General features: G+C 33.9%; 2 protein-coding genes across 4 annotated transcripts; one reads left to right on the forward strand and one right to left on the reverse strand.

The window, feature by feature from the left end:
• The first annotated feature begins 53 nt into the window (after positions 1 to 53).
• Positions 54 to 2,797, forward strand: LOC143352619 (WD repeat-containing protein 89). The gene is made up of 7 exons (XM_076785265.1): positions 54 to 562; positions 1,087 to 1,313; positions 1,427 to 1,746; positions 1,828 to 1,956; positions 2,062 to 2,156; positions 2,281 to 2,383; positions 2,472 to 2,797. The coding sequence occupies exons 1-7, from the start codon at positions 396 to 398 to the stop codon at positions 2,625 to 2,627; spliced, it is 1,197 nt and encodes a 398-aa protein (XP_076641380.1). The 5' UTR covers positions 54 to 395; the 3' UTR covers positions 2,628 to 2,797.
• Positions 2,798 to 4,563: 1,766 nt separating this feature from the next.
• On the reverse strand, positions 4,564 to 19,307 carry Cyst (rho guanine nucleotide exchange factor 18 cysts). Of its 3 annotated transcripts, XM_076785262.1 has the most exons (19): positions 18,958 to 19,307; positions 18,562 to 18,650; positions 15,626 to 15,958; positions 15,122 to 15,498; positions 14,814 to 14,963; positions 14,528 to 14,721; positions 13,274 to 13,411; positions 12,834 to 12,909; positions 12,637 to 12,766; positions 12,061 to 12,253; positions 10,970 to 11,041; positions 9,953 to 10,006; positions 9,132 to 9,684; positions 8,791 to 9,020; positions 8,170 to 8,714; positions 7,877 to 8,082; positions 7,612 to 7,791; positions 6,837 to 7,543; positions 4,564 to 6,478 (listed from the first exon to the last, which is right to left on the reverse strand). In XM_076785262.1, exons 2-19 carry the CDS (start codon positions 18,599 to 18,601, stop codon positions 6,187 to 6,189), a joined length of 4,470 nt encoding a protein of 1,489 aa, XP_076641377.1. In that variant the 5' UTR covers positions 18,602 to 18,650; positions 18,958 to 19,307; the 3' UTR covers positions 4,564 to 6,186. The 3 variants fall into 3 exon arrangements, with proteins under 3 accessions (XP_076641377.1, XP_076641378.1, XP_076641379.1); XM_076785263.1 differs by lacking the exons at positions 18,562 to 18,650; positions 18,958 to 19,307 and adding an exon at positions 16,820 to 16,947; XM_076785264.1 differs by lacking the exons at positions 15,122 to 15,498; positions 18,562 to 18,650; positions 18,958 to 19,307 and having other exon boundaries at positions 15,626 to 15,763.
• Between the last annotated feature and the right edge of the window lie 737 nt (positions 19,308 to 20,044).

Consider the following 20,044-nt stretch of genomic DNA (forward strand, 5'->3'; position numbering starts at 1 on the left):
TATCCTGTTTATTCAAAAGGAAGATTTAAAATTTAACGTAAATGTCAGTGGCGCCACCGATCGATGGAAAATATGTTTTCACCCCAATTAGTTGCCACCAAATTCCATGCATTTTACCTAATTTTTGTTTTTATCGGATGTATTAACAATAAAAAAATTACGTTTTAAAAGTTTACTACTACGTATTCTTAAAAATGTTTTAATTGAGTTAGAAAAATATATATTGAACAAATAAGATATGTACTGAACAAGAGTTCGTGATGAAGCACCGGACGATTTAGATCCAGTTCAAAGCGACAAGTATTTAGTTTAGAATTAAGACGTATGGCTATATTCTTGACGCGATATTAACCTTAATTTTGTGGTACCTGCTCGAAATTCTGAAACTGAGCAGCATGGCTAAAATAGTCGAGTCTTTAAAGAAGCTAAGTGTCGAACATGACAAACGAAAATATGACGACAATCGTACAACTATGAAAAGAAGAAGGGAATTAATATCATCGATAGAAGAGGCAGTGTCTCTTGATCATAATTACGTTCTTGGAGTTTGTGGAACACAAAGGCAAATTTCGCACACCCTTACGTAGTGTTTTACGTCAAATTTACAGAAACGGATCGGCTTCTTATAATATCCAAAAATTTGCGCAATATTAGTAAATCGTATTTACAAATACATCTTAAACAGTTACAAATTTTTCCCTCCATTTTATTTAAAATGTGATCTTCGCATGTTACATATGTAGAAGAATCAATCATTTAAAAAAAGATTTCATTTTCTTGCAACATATTTTCAATTTTTGTAAGCATAGTCATTTATAAATAATTTTATCGCATCAAAAATTAAAAATATTCTATATAAATTCATTTTTTTTATTTTACTTTTTGTCCGAAAAAGTAAGTAAAATTTTGTGATATTTATTTCTTTCGCTGTTTGAGCATTTAGAATAGATAAAGTAGAAGATACAAATTTTAATTGCTAAAAGTTATCTCATATTATCAGGTTTAGATTTGACGTAAACTATCTCACAGATTTGTATGCTCCAAAAGTATGTCTACAATGTTTCATGAATTTTTATGTTTATATAGTGATCCAGAATTTCGGATCGGTACAGCTTTGTCGGATCATACATGTGTAATCTATTCTGTTGGAGAAAGTTTAAGTCGAACCATAACATTAACTCACAATCGTGCTCCTATTGTTGGCATAAGGTTTAGTCCTACTTCTAAAAACATTTTATATACAGCGACGAATGATGGGCAAATTGTAGCATGTGATTTGCGTGCTAAAGGAAAAGTTATTGCAGAATTTAAAGGTATAGACACATTAATGGATCAATTAAATATACAAAATGTTGACAAAAATACCATAGAGCTTATACGTACTATTCAAATGGTTGAAATGTAACATTTATACTTCTTTTCTCAGATACTACAGAAGATGGAAAACTGAAGCCTCTCTGTAGTTTTGATATAAGTAATGATGAAAGACTCATAGCAGGTGGAACTGAACATATTGGAGGAGATGCATTCATTTTATTTTGGGACACACGACATACTAATAAAAATACTCTTCTCGGCGGGTACTGGGAATCTCACATGGAAGATGTGACCTGTTTGGCATTTCACTCTAAGAAGCAGGATGTCTTAGCCTCTGGTAGTACAGATGGTTTGATTAATGTATTTGACCTCACTCAGCCATCGGAAGATTCTGCATTGTCTTATTCCTTAAACACTGAGTCTTCTGTAGTGAGTTATAATTTTTTCTAGTAACAGATACCATAAAATGGCATTAGACTGTATGATTTAAAAATATCATTTAAATGACAGGATAGGATAGGCTGGCTAAATGATGATAGTCTTTGGTGTACAACTCATACACATTCATTGCAACTTTGGGACTGTGAAGGAGCCACACCATATGCAAAATTTGAACGTAATGATTTAGTAGTTTCTCAGGTTAATATAAGTTACCTGTTATTACGTTAATTATAATTTGTTAATTATAATGTATCTACAGGTGGCAATGATATAATAACCGTCTTTGTATATGTAATTTTTCAGAATGATGATCCAGACAATTGTTATACAGTCAGATTTCATACCTCAAATGTACTCGAACAAGCATTCCTTCTTGCAGGTTCCAGCAATGTCAAAGGGTAAATTGCAACATAAGTGAAGAAATTAGTAAAATAATAATAATCTATAAGACTTATCTGAAATTATAATAACAATGATTTTCGCTTATTAATGATTTCATTTATTCTTACTAAAATATTTTAGAGAAAATTTGAGGTGTATGAATGTTGCAAACGATCGATTAGAAATATGTTACAACATGGTGGGAAATAAGCAATTAGTACGTGATAGTTGGTTGCATGAGAAGGTATTATCTTGATAGAGTTATATATAATGTAAAATCAGTTGTTTAAACAAAGAAAGGAAACTAATATTTGCTAATATATAATTTACAGAGTGGTTCCTTGGTAACGGTGGGGGAAGGTGGACATATAAATATTTGGAGGCAAGGAGAAACAACTCTATTGCAACAAAATTCTAGCCATAAACTGGTGGCGAAGATTGGCACTGGGAAAGGACGCGACCGTCATCACAGAACCAAGCCATACTGAATGAAAGTGATAGGATAAGAATTTGTAAATGCGAAGAGTTTTTGTAAGTAAATGTAATAAACAGAAGAGAAATATCACGTAACATTAACATAATCGTACATTTCTCTCACGTTCTTCTTTATTACAATAACGGTTGTATGTACATTTATAATAAATAGATATTGTTTCTTTATGCGGCTAATGATTTAACAGCGATTCTTGTATCGATCGAAAAATGCAGCAAAACATGTGTATATAAACGTTAAGGAATGTAGATCACATACCAGTGTTTATGAGTGTGTATATTATAGTGCATATTATATATATTTTTTATTTATATAATATACACTATACATACGTATGCATATGTATATAAATATATGTGTATATATAAATATAAATATGCATACGTGTACATACATACATGTATAAAGTTGAAGAAGGAAGAAAAATATTGTAGATATTTGTTTGCTCTTGCCAAGTAACAGATTAACGTTAGTGGATCGCCTTACAGAAAAATCATTCCATTTTGCAGTATATGGATTTAGTAAAATAGGAGCTTATAACTTGTATTTGTCATAAAATAGACGTATTTAGCGTATTGTGTTAGTAAATGGTAATCTTGATGAAGTAATCAAGCGAGTAACACAATGATAACAATTATTATTAGGTTGCAACCGATGAATCGGTTTGTAGTTTAAAATTGATCAAGTCTAAGAGAATTAATACTAATGCATCGAGCGAGCGTGTCTTAAAATAGATACGCGTTCATTTTATTAGATTATTATAATTTTATATTAACGTTTCCACAGACGATCGCAGTAGCGAGTATCACAATGATAACAGTAGATATAGCTTTAGAGTAAAATAGTAGGTACAGAGTAAACGTACAAAAATACTTCCCATGAGCATCAAGGACGTAAAGATTCACTAAAACGTGGAAAACCGCGTTGCTAATAATTCTTTATATCCTCTCTTAAACTTATGCAGTCAGATGACATCGAACCTTTTAGATGCCACGAGACGCACGTAGGCCGCCGCACTACTTTTTATATTGTTATTCCAATTTGATTTTTTTTTATGTTACCCTGAAGATGGTGTGCGACTTCATTGTACAAGGAAAATATTTAATAACAACAAGTTTTAATCACATCGAGTTATATCTGATATATCAGCGGAATGCTCTTAATATATGTAAAGAATACACTTTTTTTTTTAAATTTATGGTAATGTATATGTGTGAATGCGCACGTATATACATATATCTGGAATGATTTCTTTGGGATTAGATCTCAGCATTAACACTAAACCTGCCAAGCATTAAAAGTATCTGGTAAGTAATATAAGTAGCCTTATAAAAATGGTAACACTAAATTTAATTGGATTGTCCGTAATTTTCAATATAATAGATGCTTGGACAAGGAAATTTATTCCATTATTTCCCATAAATGAATTTTTTGTTATTTCAATAATTGGACACTATAAAACCGGCCATTTGACCGTGGTAGATTTAGTGTTAAATCTCACTTTTTGCATACGTTTTATGGTTTCTTTATCATGGACATTATGACACTAAGAACAGTTTATAATTTGTAGATAACGTTCCTGAAATGAAGTCGAACACTCATCCATGAAGGCTATTAACAGGTTAATACAATATTATTTATGTTTTGATACAAGCTTGAGACTGTTTAGTAGTAGACTTGTAAAAACTTGTTGTTTTCTTTCTCTCGCACTTTACATCTTACAGAAATACTTTGAAGAACTATTGTCACCATGATTGATTAAGACAAGTCGATACTGTTGCTTATGTTGCCCTATAACGTTAAATTAGTCGCATGTTTCATTATCATCATGCCTCTACGACGCTGTCCTTCATTCGATCATATTGCACGCTACAGCATCTTCTGAGGCAAGCACATACGCTACCTATATGTATACATATTTATATATGTTCATATATATATATATCTATATGTATCAAAACAAAATTCTGATTTTATCATAACGATCTACGTTCTAGGATCATATCTTCAAAGATAATTTCTTACTTTGTCTTTGTTATCCTTATGGATCTCAATTTTAAATATAATTTTTGCCTTAACAATTAATAAATGAAGTAATAAGTATAACACTTCAAACGTGCAGTATGATCATACTTTGTATAGTACTTTCTCTGAAATGGGTTCCAGATTCGCAAATACTTGAAAACGTTTTTATTTAAAAAATCTTATAAATAAAATACTTTAGATAATCGAAAATCATCATTGATTTTATGCGATGCAATAAATAAAATAAATTGTAAACAGTCGAAAAGGGGAAAAGGGTCAGAATAACAATAATGGCAGTGGAAAATCTCGAATTAAAAATATTAAATAGAAAATGTTATTTAGATTGCTGTTCGTCCAACTTAAGTGAGGGAAGGGCGACTGTATTGTCGAAAAGAACGATATGTAATAATGGTAGCGAAAAATTAACGACTTTAACTGTGGCTTGGCACACATAATAGCGATTCGTTACCGATAATAATTAATCTTACCCATCGCTTTAGCACATATTAAAATACTTTTAAAGTTATGATATAAGAATAGCTACCGCGGTAATTCACATCCTTTCATATACGTGCGTACACAACTACAAGTGCACATGTGTACATTCTTAGTAAAATGGAGTTGTACACGTATGCATGTGTTCATGAGTTTTATTCATATCCACGCATTACATACTTCCGCACAGTTTTGAACCCAACATACGTACATGTGACTTTATTATACATATGTCATGAAAAAGTATATATACATATCATGTATATGCACTCCTAATATAACCTAATTCTCTACCCTTGCATTTTTCAGCAAGCAGCAACAGATTTGTTTAAAAGATTCATCTAAAATCATGTCTCTAAAATTGTCAGTCGGCTTAATAACATAACGAACAATGAAATTTTTATTTTATACGAATTCAACAAGATCGGCTGAACTACTTCACCAAGCCGGCTTTCTTAATATTTTTTTTTGTTCTCGCAAATAGTTATGAGTACTATATAATTGTTATTCTTTTATTTGACCATGTATTTTATATTTATTCTCTTCTTCTACGATAGGTTTCACGAAACTTTGCATAAAAATTATATTATTGCCTTCAATAGCAGATGAAAAGTAACAATATTCTTTATCAATTTATTCAGAATAATACGTATGTTTTTTATTGACAGTCACGCGACTTTTATAGATACGTTAAATGCATTATTTATGTACCATGTTGCATTTTAATGTACAACACCATACAAATTATCACTGAGCAAGGAAGACAAGAACAAAAGACGAAGAGGGGGTAAAAAGAATTTGAAAGGGTAGTGAATGATCAAGATCTGATTATTGAAAAATTAATGAAAAATATTAAAAATGGTAATTCGAAATTATTACCGCGAAAATGTTGAAAGTCAAAATGACTTTACACGACTTCTAGTTTGAGCATCTTTTGATTGATTCCGAGAAGGAGTTAGTTGGGACGTTGGGGTAGCTTCGCCAGTTGCAGGACGAGAGGATCGAGAATGCTTTCGACCGAAACGAAGGAGTCGTCAGAAAAAAATTACCTCTTCCTCTAATGGTTGTTGCTGTTCCGTTCGTTGATGTTGTTGTTGCTGTTGTGGTGCTGGTGGTGGTGGTTGTTGTTGCTGTTGTTGTGGATAATGAGGATACTCCGGGGGAGATCGCGTCATTCGTAGAGAACGATTCGAAGAATGAAGTTGACTGGTGCTGGGGTTATTGTTACCTAGTTCCGGGGAAGAATACGTTGAGCTACTCACGAGTGCCGGACTACTACCGGTTCGTGAATGTCGATCAGGGCTATTATTACTTGCGCCTCCACTCCTATTAGACACACAGAAAAGAGAAAAGATTAAACTGTGTTCCTCTATATTGCTTGCAGAAAAATTTGTATCTGTGGAAAATTATTTGACTTCTAAATATTCAAGATGTTCCAACAGAAGCAATCAAATTATACAAATAGTAATAAATAAAGGTGTGCGAAAATGACGGGTACCTGATGGTCGGGACGGGTACGGGTTCTCAAAAGTTTCGGGATTCTCGAGAATATTTCGGTTCTCAAATGTGTCAGGATTTGCGGGAATCCCGATATATTCAAGAACCCGTCCCAATCCCGAATACAACTCTCGACCCGTTTCGTCCCGACATTTTCGGATCATAATTTACATATCATTGTACGTACCTAGTATTATTGTTACTTCCGCTAGCAAGTTTCAAAGGTAACTGCTGTTTCACAGGAAGATTGCTTTGCACTTTTTGTTGATTAGTAGCGCTAATCAAATTTAATGGTATCCGTTTAGCATCCAGCTGAGATTTTCGTGTCTGTATTGTATCCGTTCCTTGCGACATGTGAGACAGATGGATGGTCGCGGATCCAGGCGCGGAGCCTGCAACCAATGTCACTCCCTGTCTCTCCAATGCTTCGAGTCGCCGATATAATTGGTCTCTTTGCTGTGTTACGTCCTGCTTTTCTGCCGCGAGTTGTTCTCGTTGTCTTGCCATCTCGGCTCTTTCCTCCTCCAGTTGTTTTTGTTCTTGCTGAGAAGCAGCACGGAACGCTGCTTTTTCTCGACTTAATTGATCTTGCAAGTTACGCAACTCTTCTAACTGGCGGTTCGTATTAGGTCTATTATTTGGTTTACTTATACTTCCTTCTTTACACGCAGCTAATTGAGCCTGTAAACTATCGATGGTCGTCATCTGATTACTAATTATACAGAGCAGGGTATAAACGTGATGAGACAAACGAATTGCTGCCCATTGTTGGTCCTTGTTCGCTTCAGAATCCTGACTGTCTTTCTCCTCTGGACTCTCTTTCACGAATTCACCAACTTTTGGAAGAAAAATTACCGATTGAACCGCTGCAGAATCTCGTAATGGATATTTTTCCTGAAAAAAAAAAGAAAATGAAATCATTTGTTACATCAATTTTTATGGTTTTCAGATTGCATATTTACTTTGTTGTGATCAAAACCAGCAAATGTCTCCGCCCTTCGAGGTACACTAAGAGCAGCTGGAACGTAGGTATCGCTATGCCGTTCACCTGCAGAACTTAAACTTCTTGAAAGAGTCGCACCGCCCGTACTGAATGATAACGAGCTAGCAAGTCTTGTTGCTTCTTGAACAGCCACAACCACCTAGAAAGGTATATCGTTCCTTTTATCTTCAATAGTATGTAAAGAAATATTAAAAATATACTGTTAGAATGACAAAGTTTCTAACCTCTTGCCACAACTGCGTGGTTTCAGTGCCTTCGCTGTGAACCAGTCTAGTATAATCCGGAATCTCTTTTTCGACCTTTTCTAATCGTTCATTATCGTTTGTCTCATTTCCTCCCCATACGTTGGCGGCATATGAAAGCTGCATTTGCAGATTAAGTTTTTCTTCGAGTAAAAGTGCTTGTTCAGTGTCCTTCTTTCGTAGTTCAGCTGAATGTTTGAATAAGACATAAGCATTACCAAAAACACGACTAATTTTTTGCTAAATAAAATACTTCATTCATATGCTATACGCACCAACTATTTTTTGGATATGGGATTCTTTAGTTTTAACTAGGCGTTGTCTTTCTTCAACGGAAAGTAATGATATAGAAGAAGAACGTGTATCTCTCAATTCGTTACTACTATTATTTTCAGTTATTGTATCAGTTTCATTATCAGGTTCCTGCGGACAGGCTTCAACCGCTGATCTGATTGCTTGAATCCACAACTGTTTATCTTTGGGCTTCTGAATTTTCAACTCAAACATTTCTGGTTCAGCTGGATTGCTACTTATTAAATAGATTCCTCTAGATTCTTGACCAGCCTTCTCACGCACTAGTAGTTTCTGAAGCGATACTATACCAGCCTTATTGTCAGGCACAAAAAAGGCATACTTCTGATCCCTCTCGGCCAAGAAAAATAATATATCAGACAGAACAACTACTACGATGGCAGTCATTTTTCCACGACCTTGCATTAAGTACGCAGTACCTTCGAATTTCAATACTCTATTAGATGCCATGATATCTGATTTTTTGAATTTGACACCACGATATGTTGCAAAAGATTTTGCATCGATCCTATTTAATAACAATCAAAATAACGTTAGTCAACGATAATTAAAAAAATATTCAATGAGGTATCGAATTCTCTTACTTATTATAGATCTCTAGTTTCCTGTCTTCCCTTTCTTTGTCGGCTACACAAGCATCCACATCCGCTAAAATCTCTTTAACAAGGCTTAGTGCTTTCCGCAAATCTTCACCTTCTTCTTGAGCGATGCCCGTTTTTATAAGCGGTTCGACCAACAGTGGATACTTCGTTAAACGTTGGGTAACGAATAAGATGCACTCAGGAATCCCCTTCTTTTTCAGTAGAGGATGTGACTATATAAATACGAATTATTTTCATGTTACTAGTAAACCGAAAGATATGCAAATACATGGAACCATTCTAGGGGATATATTTTTTTATGTAAATGATACATTAAACTTTACCTGACAATGTCGTACAAATCGTACAAATCGAGGATCATGTCGGAAATAATACTTATAAGCTTCAACAGCGTCCCTGTGACGACTACAGAATTCTCCATAGGCACTCTTCATACGTTGTGCATTCTCACTAGCGAATTGATCAACGAGTATATCAGCGATTGTAGGAACAACAGGATTTGCCTTTTGCCGCTTTCGTAATTTTTGCAAAAATCGTAAATGAATATCGATGAGATCGCGGAGTCTAGGGAACATACGTTCCAGGTCTGGTTGACCGAAACGAAAATGTCGCCGAAGACCTTCCGCAAAAATTCTCTCCATAGCAAGAAGCACTAGACAATGATGTTTCTCAGTAAGGACAAATTCGTAAATGTGCTCTTGTCTCTTTACTTTTCGCTCGCAATTATCAACGAGTCCCAACGCGATGTTTTGCCCAATGGCAGCGCTCCAAGAGTCAGGTTCTTCTTTCGCTAAGTCTAACTCAGGGTCCAGACCTTCCAAATCGTCTACAGTAAACTGATGAGTATCATCACAGAAATCAAATTCTTCCCAACCACTGAAACATTCCGTTACATATGTCGATTAATCATTTATTTTATCATGATAGGGAGATTGCGGATCTTTATGCAAAATAAACATTATTTTCAATATAAACAACTTTCTTTTCTTTTTTTAACTGGAGATAATATATTGACGTTCTTAAATTCTTTTAATATTTCTACTACTTTAAATCGCATCAATTCGTTTCTGTTATAAATGCATAATGTCCGCAGTCTAATAATATGCAAAACTCGTACGTTAGTGAAATAGATTTTTAAACAGACCTTGATATGTCACGATGTTGTCCATCCCCATCTTTTTCTTCGTTTATTGTTTGACTGAAAGAAAAATTTAAGTACATACATTAGAGTACTTCATCTTTTCTTACACAAAACGAATTGTGTTCTCCTGAAACCTATAATAACGAGACTGCGTAGATTAGATAAATACAGCAGTTATACCGGTACATCAATATTACCTTACACAGAAATTTAATCGGCATAGCAGCACCTAAATTTTATTCTCATACTTGTACGTCAATAAACATGTGTAATGTTGAATGATAGATGAAGTTTTAACATTACTATACAAGAGATTTACAAGTTTACTATGTATAATAGGAAGGTCATTGATGATAGATGATTCCTTTAAATAGATATTTATATTCACATTGGGAAGGAGATGTACTGAACGCAACAATTCTATGCTTGTAAATGCATATTCTTGGATTGTCGTGATGCTAATAGATTGTTATAAACATATTAAGTTTTACAATTTACCATGTACAGACATTTTTTTAACCCAATAGAACATTCAGTACGTCTTCATAAAAGTAATATATTACATAAACGAAAAATATTGATTATGGAGTTTAGACAAACATTCAGAGATGTATAGAGTTATAAATCTTTAGTATAATAGAAACAGCTAAGAGAGGAAGATGCCGAAGATATTGATATTAATTAAACACATGGAAATATAACTTAAAGTATTCATTCCTGATAATGCTCGAGACGAAGTATATGAGTGGTTATTTGATAATTGTGAGTTTACGGTTTACATATTCGTGTAAGAATACAAAGTGTGTACACAAAACATGTTGTCGAATGAAGATAAATCAGAGAAGCAAGCAAATCAGAAGCATAGGCAGGGGCAAGGTGTCTCTGTTCAATACAACATAGAGGCAATTCAATTGCCTTTTAAACAATGTGTGCGAGAAAAGAATCGAGGAACTATAGACGCGGGCCATCCTACTACTGTGTAGGATTGATATACACGAACAGAAACGTACTGAGACTTACTTGACTCCGAGCTTAGTAGCAACTCGCCGCCAAGGGCTGTAGCTTGTCACGGCTTTCTTGCTGTTAATTTCCCTTTAATCGTCGAACAATCGATTGGTTTGTCGTAGTTGCACGAGAGGGAATGCACGGGGGAAGGAAAAAGCACACACTGCATTAGGGCAACTTAATTTTGCCTTTCCATTTCCCCTCCTTCTTCATTTTTCTTATTCTATTACGTTTTCCAATTGTTACGTATCAAGATAATCAATGCACAGCTCGTTTGTACATAAAGAATCTTTTTTTCAGAAAAAGTGTTTACGGACTTTGAAATAAAATCGAGAAGTGTGTGTTATTCGTATACTGTTTTTAATTGTTTTCATTTCTACGTATATGTATATGTAGATATGTATATATACACGTTACTGAACTATTTGAAGAAGTTTGGGCGTGATATTTTGTATATCAACTAAATATGTATACGTATAAGTTTTTATTAGTAATGTTAGAGACTTGAGGATAAACACGTTCAAGCTAGCCATACTATTGGCTCAATTGCAAACTTAATTAGAAATAATAAGCCTCCAAGCCAGCCAAAGCTTCTGAGTAATAAGCAGATACGGTACCCCTTCTAACTAGTCATTTCCTATACCAAATATTATATATGTATATGTAATATATAAAAACAATACGTACAAAAATACAATAAGATCTTTCCAAGTAAAATGAAAAGTGTATTCGTTTCGTTCGAAAAATGTGTACAACTATTGACGTATTGAACCAATTCTGCAATTGTTCACTATTTAGCATTATCAATGAATAAATAGAGGCACATACTCGAGTTCAGGTAACTCTGTTGAAAAATACGTTCGTAAACAGCAAAGAAAAAAAAAGGAAATTGAAATTCGCGCTCCCTGTCAAGCGCGCGCTGTGTACTCACGCATTTCACGCATTTTTTAACTTATAAATTGCTTGTATCGAAAATAAGGTGAGATTATTAAAAAAAAACTCCGAATTTAGGCATAGCCATGCCAATTGCGTGCGAATCTTGAACCACAGATACGCAGATCCAATGCGGGAAAAAAAACATGATTTTTCTTATGAAAACTATGTACCTTCCGCTTCCATACGAAGATGGTAGAGGCAACGACGCCGTAGAACCTCTCTTGATGTTGCAGCTACTTGATATTGTGGTCATGTTTGATGCGGGCTTAGCGATAGATTTGCTGGAATGATGTTTGGACTTGATACATTCTAGCACTAGTTGATCCTTACATCCTTGACTCTGGTGTACAGATACTCCACAATCTGACAAACAGAGTTTAACATGTGCAACAACTAATTCATGGAATAGTGCTTACGTATTTGCTAGAAAACATTCGATCAAAAGCGTAAGTATGAATTCATATAATTGTAATTAAACTGCAGATCTTTTTATGCAAAATAAAAAATTTCAAACTCAATTGTAACAGACTGGAGTGAAATGAAAATTTATTTTCCTTTTTAATAAGTTCAAAGTAATATAAAAACATCAAAATATTCGTCGAATGTTTATACTGTTTTATGTTTCTTCTGTTCAGTTTTAACGTAAATGCATAAATTCCGCTGTATAATTATAATAATAGACGCTTGATTTGTCCGATTGAACACTTTCTGCCAGGGATGTGTAAATAGTATAAAACAATACTTACTGTCACAATGTAGAAGCGGTTTATTTGTTGATTGTTTCATACAAACATCACATATTAAACTTCCCTGAGATCCAGCCATTATTGTTGCCCATAAATGCTGCTGTAGACTAGTTTTTTTACCACTCTTATCCTGTAAAATCATTAAAATTGTTTCCATGATCTTCAATACAGTTATGCATGTGTATAATGGCCATTACCTTTTTCTTACGGAAAAATATAGAGCCCCGTTTCCTTCTAGTTTTTTCTGAATTTTGATCATCGTACGCTGTTGCACTGAAAATTGTAATCGTTATATAAATATAAAAGCTATTAAAATTTGTAATATAAAAAAAGCATTGGAGCATAAAAAATCTAGAAGCATTACTATATAGTGTATTTAAACAAAGTGATCGATATATGTCTATATTGTAACTACATACATGACTAAGCGTTTTGTGAGGAAATATATTACACACAGAGAAATGTAAATGATACCACAGTATTATTATTATATATGTACATATATACGAGTATATTATGAAAGAAAGTGCTTAGTAATTAAGCTAATACAAACCAGCCACTTTCCCTTGTATCTTGTTAGCAGAATATATATTGCTCCTAAGTGGAAAACTGAAAATATAAACTATGAAATACTTACTCAGTCAATAATTCGTCAAGCGATATCTGAGCATTTGGAGTGCCTTCTCTATCCTCGTGGAACTCGTGGCTATGTGTTGTATGAAGATCCTCTGTTTCAGTCTCGCTTCCACTACCCTTTTCGTTTCTTTCGTGACGGCTGTACCATGCAGGATGGTAGGAAATTGTCAAGTACAAACACAAAGTATGCGACTATTGTGTAAAAGATATTGCAAATCAGAGAGTCTCGTGTGGTGTGCCACAGAGATATTGAAGCGCCATAAAAAGATATAAAGGTGTTGATACACTTCAAATACAGAAAATGCCATTTAAACGAGTGAGAAAATTTGAATTTGAATAATGATTGAAATGAAAGTCGTGTTGCCAAATATATTCAATGAAAAATTGATATCCTTCTGAGTACTTTCAAATTTAGAGATAGCATACCAATGAATTAGCATTTTGATATTTATGCATTACACTTCAAGAGTTGATAATTAATTACTCTCGAGTTATAGTAAAAAAAAGGTGCAACCATGCGTCAATACTTTTATATACATAGTACTAGTTATTGCAAGCATTCTTAGTCGTAGATTTCAAAACTTATGGCCAATAAATAAGTCATGCATTAATTTTTTTCTTAAATTTCAATTGAAATATTAATATTGAGATATGATATATACATAAAGTATGTGCATCTTTTTGTGTGCTGCTTATGTATAGTGTTTTATAAAGATCGTAGGCTAGATCGTATTAATTACAAAAATTGCTAAAAAAAAGAAAGAAAATTGACTAAAACTCGAACAAAATTAACAAATTTATCGTAAAATTGAAAATAAGATTAATAAAATTGAATTCATAGACTCGACATTCAAAACTTTAGAAACAAAGGATAAACGTATTTATTATTTACTGAAGTATACAAAAGATAAAATAGTAAAATTGAGCGTAAAATTTGATGTATTAAGTCAGGGCTGCCGAACTTCGTCACAAGCCATACGGCCCCCGCTATCTATCAATCAGCCCGTTTCTCCACTACTTAAGTTCACTAGTCACCATTCCATGCACCTTGTTATGGTATGGCAATAAATAAATAGAAATAAAAGCCGTGCATCTCGATTGTCCTAAATAATGGGGGTCGTCTCCTCACGTCATAGCCGCCTTAGCGGAATCGACCATATAGGAGAAGAAACTACATGCGACTCGCGAGCCACCAATTCGGCACCCCTGACGTTGATCTAGCTTTACGATCCATAAACATTGTTATTTAACTTACACTATGAGTGATGGTGTAGTCCTAGTTACAGACTCTGCTAAATGAGCATTAACTTGTGGTGTAACAATTGAAGGCGTTGAAATAGATTTCTGAAGAGGTAAACGAGAACCTGTGACACCAGGCATTAAACCACTACTTTCTGCTAATCTTTGACTACCTTTGAATCGTTTTGTAACTATCTTCTGATATTCACTCTGTTGGAAAAAAATTCTGTAGTTTTTGTTATAAAAAAAAGAAAAGAAAAGGAAACGTTTAAAATGGTTTATCAATGTAAGCATCCTTTTACCTGCACAAGATCGGCTTCATTAAGGGAATGGGTGCTCGCTTGCGATCTACATGCACGATTGCCAACACCTACAGGTCTGGTACAAGACTTTTCTTGTAATTCTATGTCCATTTCACTGTCTAGGCTACTTAAACTAATACTGCGCTGTCGCTGAAATTGTAATGGATAAACCGTTGAATATATTGTTGTGAAAACAAATACTAAAGTAGAAACAAAGCAAAATGAAATAAGCAATAAAGCAATTATCACCATGCTGCGAGTATACGATAAATGCATTTTCTTTAAAAGATTTATCAGACAATATTAACCATGTTTTGTGCTTGTAGATGATTTTGTCCGGAGCATCTGCGACGCCCGCATCGAGTATCTTCCAGATCTGTCCAGCTACGTCTTCTGTCTATACCTTGTGCATTCTGTGAACGAGGACCTACCGGTGGGAAATGTGTAGGAGAACTATTAGTGGAACAATTAGCAAGGAGATCTGGATCAGATCCTGTTTCATTATTACTCGAACGTGGCAGGATTTCAGGTGAAATTAACGGACAGAGAGAAGGACACGATGAAGTTAAACGTTGCTGTACGTCACTGTGGGAAGTGCGATGATTGTATCCCCAGTTGTTCAGTGTCAAATCTCTCATACGCTGAATGCAATCATGGATTTCATGCAAATGTTGCAAGTTGTCCTCTGCAAGGTGGTGAATCAATTGTTAGCCACAGGAAGCACACAAAGTATTTCAACATCAAGCGACATTGAGTTAAGTACAATGTAACGCATAGTTTTGCACAGATTAAAAAAAGGCTAATAAATTTACCCAGAACAGGGTAGTTCTTAGCAAGACCAGGTGAATGCGGTGTAACACTAATAATCGGCACCAAAGGATTAGGCTGTGATTGTATATTAGAGCCAATTGCAAGCAACGGATGCTGTTGCTGCTGCTGTTCGTCGATTCCTTCAGACATAGTGATAGCCGTTTTTTCAATATTGTCTTTGGTGTAGCTGACTTCAGCAATTATATTTTCACGTTGACTCAAACAACCAAGGTCTCCATTAATAATAGGTATACGATCACATTCAGAATGCGATGATCCCAAGTAATCAGTTATTACATCTTCTTCACTGTCTTCTCCGCTGTTTGGACACTCGTCTATAAGAAAACAAAAATCAAAACATACACTGTTATTGTATATATCTGCTTAATAAAAATGTTAATTAATGTCGTTCTCAAGGCAAATGTAACGATCAGTTTAAACAACGTATAATTAAAAATAACAAATCCTATTTGAAAAAATAAATGATTTGAATGGCGAAGAAAGATTGTAACAATTTCTATTATCCCGTGAAATAACGTGACTCGTGTATGACAAGAAATGTCGCATTTCGGTGAACTACATCGAGATACGAGAAAACCGATATCGAAATGTCCTCGCTGCTATTGACTGCAGAGGGAACAAATAGAACTTGCTCTCGACAATCGCAGCCTCCCGCTTTCATGTTATAGTAATGCATAAAGGCATATTCAATGAAAATCGGGTCAAATTGTTACATGTTACGTGACACTTATCTACACGTTTTACAGTTGCGCGAACGCAACACAATAAAGCGAACATTTTCCGTTCTATTCGATCGAAAGAGGGTGTAGGCAAATTAAAAATAGTATCGATATCAATATTCGTTTTTTCTCTTTTTGCCGTGTTAATATCGGTCACGGATAAAGCCAAGGTCATTTGTCTGATCTCGCGAATTTGTCCGAATCGATCTACCGCGTTGACTGACAATGGAGAGGGAGGGAAAAAAAAAAGAAAAACCAAGAAAGACTTTGAATCTTATCACTCTGATTGATCGAGCAAACCTTCCTCGTATATTTAACCGAACAGTTACCGCAGCCAATTCACTGGGAGAAAGCTGTATACGCGCGAATAAACTTATCGTAAAAAGACACCACCGTTTTAACGATCGCACTCGTGCAAGAGATGCTCGTGCGACGATCATATTCTATTTTACGTACGCGACAACTTGATGAGCCGTTTATTGTCATCTTCCTATATCAAGAATAAGTTAGCGTGTTCGAATCGTGCAAGTCGTACTGTTCTGGGAAGCAGGGGTAGACACACTGTTGCTTTCCCCGTAACTCCCGAGCGCGAATTGATCCGTTGGTCCGCGCATTTCACCCCACCTCCATGCACCCCCGATCGTGAACCGACCTCCAACCTTCACTCTAATACCCTTACTACCACCCTTTCCGGTAAATTCGTCTCTTGCCTTCACTTTCGTAATTTTTCTCGTCGAATTAAACCAACGTTCGGTAAATTATTTACTTCTAATTCAATTGTTACCGATTACTTCAATAAACAATATAATAAACAATAAATAAACAAATACTTCATTTTATAATATCGAATTCTTGATCAATTTTCTTATATTTTCACACAATAAAGATCTTCTTGAAATTGTAATTTATGGTAAAAATAAATTCAAAGATAAATAACTATATTATTTGATTTAGAAATTTGTCTATGCAAATAATAAGGGTAACACCGGTGAACTATAGCAAACATGCTTTAATAATACTATTAAAAAATAGTAGTACATTACAATACTAAATTTACTACATAAAATAAGTATACGTTATTTGTTTGTATTGCTTTTAATAGTGAAACATATTATTAAACTGTGTGATTATAGAAAACCTTTTATTGTTAGGGTTTTATTAATAGCAGTACTATATTCCTTAAAAAGAAAAACATGAAGGCAATCACACTTTATATTTTCTATAGTACACGTGTGGAAGCAACAAGTGGTAATGCTTTCTTTATCCTATAGAAATATTTTAAGTTGGGATATTTCATAGGATTCGCTAAGAAGGGGTAGATATTTAACACTATGTCTAGCTTAACTGCATTCAAAAACAAAATAGTACTAATTGTAAAATATTATCATAACGGAATGCTATGAAATTACTATTAAAGAAAAAACTATTTACATGTAATATAATCTTTATTCTATTTAAGATTACAGAACAGGATGAAGAATGAATAACATTATAGTATATTAACAACAGCGATACAAATGATGAAGTAGTAAAAACAGCAAAGTCTCAAGTGATAAGGTATGTAACTATAATAATAAATGTACTTAATAGTATTTATATTATGTGTACATTAAAGCATTAATAATGCATTAAGAAAGTGCTAACGACAGTTTCTGTAACCAGTACAAAGCATTGAACATATCATATACCTATTGAATATACATTTCCATAGAATATCATATCCAATTATTTGAAAATAAATGTTACCTTATTTAAAACTGTTCTTCTATCATCGTGCAAAATTCCTATCCACCAAAGAGTCAAAAACAAGTAGCAACAATTTAAATAGACTTTAAATATAAGATTATATATGTAATAAAATAATAAAATAAATATAAAAATTAAAACAAATATAGTAATATAATAAACTAATTAAATAAATTTATGGATGAACGTATTGGCTTTGGAGAAAAATTTGTTCAGTTTCTTCTGTAAGATTGTTACTTAAAAACCAAACAAACTTGTTAGCTAACCCAATATATAATATGAAAAAAGATACAAATATTAAAATTTAGATGAAACAATTTAATTTAATAACTTTAAAACACATTTTGTGGTTCTATTTAAATAATGTACAGTAAAGAATTTTGATATTGCATATGATATTGATAAATGACGAGTACTCAATGAAAATATTTTTTGTATTATTAATAACTTACCAGATGAAAACGGAGCCAGTATTTCCTGCCGTTTCTCCATCTTTTATTTCCGACGGTTGAACGTGTATTTAATTCTCCAAGAATGAAATCTGAAACATTTGTATACGTTAACAATAGCGTTAAACAAATATTGTCATGCAAACATTTTTTAAATTTCGGGAGATTAGATAAACTATATATAAACACGTCGATGGAAAACTTTATAAATTAAGAGATTGCACCGCTAACAAAACGATCAAAATCTATTATTATAAAGAAAAGTCTGCAGTATTCCATACTTTGAGTGGGACGACGTATACACTTTGTTGCCAAAGGAAGCCGTATTGACAGATGAACACTGGGCTTAATTATTTCGTATATTAAGAGCTATTACTCGACGTCAAATGGAATACGTACCTAAAGCAAAATAATTCTCATAAATCCATTAACATTACACACGGTATATTTAGCTCCTTCATGAAGAAACAAAATGTTGCATCTACCAATTTGTATCATGCATTCAAGGCACGTCAACCATTTTGTACTAGCCCTGTGCTGTTCAACATAAGCTTCAGAGCTTATGAAGCTTCTCCCACTCTGTCTCTGTCTCCAGTCTATGATGTGTACATATTCCGTATATGTATATGTAAGACACTAGCCGATGCGCTGTACGTGTGAATAATATACCACTAAACACGATTTGTCCATCCTACTTTTGCCACGGAACAAATTTGAAGCGAAACTTCGGTGAATTTTCCAGTACGCTTGTGTTCGTAAGTAGGTTCATCATGAATATAGCTCTAGGATTTCGTACATTCAGTGCGCATGCGTGCACAAATTTGTACACTGCGAACATAGTATCAGAACTCTGGAGTATCAGAACAGAGATATGGATTAGTATCACAGACGAGGTATAGGCAGATCCTCTCTGGTATAGGATCAATCACCCAGTGCACAGTCGCGTGATCTATAGATCCGTGGGCTCTAGATCCCCATTACCCCCATGTTGTAGAGTCGTACTGCGTTCAATGTTGAATGAAGTTAGATTTCTTAGTCAGAATCTGTAGGTTCATTTCTACTACGGCCGTTTACTATGATTTGGAGACAAACTCATACGGCGCGCATATTTAAACGATGTAACATTTATGAAATATTATAAAAATACGAAATACAGTATAATCATTTTTGTTTTTATACGTATGCTTAATTTCTATTAATTATGTAATTAGAAGAAGTATATTAACGTATATTTATTTATCAAATACCGCAAAGGATAGAAATGTCAACCATAAAGTATTCCTTGTATAAGAAAGCTCTGTGCCTTTGTAACATATTACGCTTAAATACTGACACTTAAAATGCGTGTATATTAGAATATTCAGCAAGCAATTTTTAATGGTAATATATAATAAGAGTCAACGAAGAAAAAATTGCAATGCTGATCTGTTTTTTAAGTTATTAATTATTAAAGTCTTGCACAATATGCGCAGTTTTATTGAATTGA

This window comes from Halictus rubicundus, chromosome 3 (genome assembly GCF_050948215.1).
Source record: "Halictus rubicundus isolate RS-2024b chromosome 3, iyHalRubi1_principal, whole genome shotgun sequence".
In the NCBI taxonomy this organism is placed as follows: Eukaryota; Metazoa; Arthropoda; class Insecta; order Hymenoptera; family Halictidae; genus Halictus; species Halictus rubicundus.

Bases quoted from the DNA above. Each gene is read 5' to 3' on its own strand.
- LOC143352619 (XM_076785265.1), top strand. From the start codon at position 396: ATGGCTAAAATAGTCGAGTCTTTAAAGAAGCTAAGTGTCGAACATGAC. The intron at 1,747-1,827 runs GTGAGTTATAAT...TTTAAATGACAG, and splicing joins TAAACACTGAGTCTTCTGTA to GATAGGATAGGCTGGCTAAA. The intron at 2,384-2,471 runs GTATTATCTTGA...TATAATTTACAG, and splicing joins ATAGTTGGTTGCATGAGAAG to AGTGGTTCCTTGGTAACGGT.
- Cyst (XM_076785262.1), bottom strand. From the start codon at position 18,601: ATGGAGAAACGGCAGGAAATACTGGCTCCGTTTTCATCTG. The intron at 8,083-8,169 runs GTGCGTATAGCA...TCAAACATTCAG, and splicing joins CCATATCCAAAAAATAGTTG to CTGAACTACGAAAGAAGGAC. The intron at 7,792-7,876 runs GTTAGAAACTTT...ATACCTTTCTAG, and splicing joins CCACGCAGTTGTGGCAAGAG to GTGGTTGTGGCTGTTCAAGA.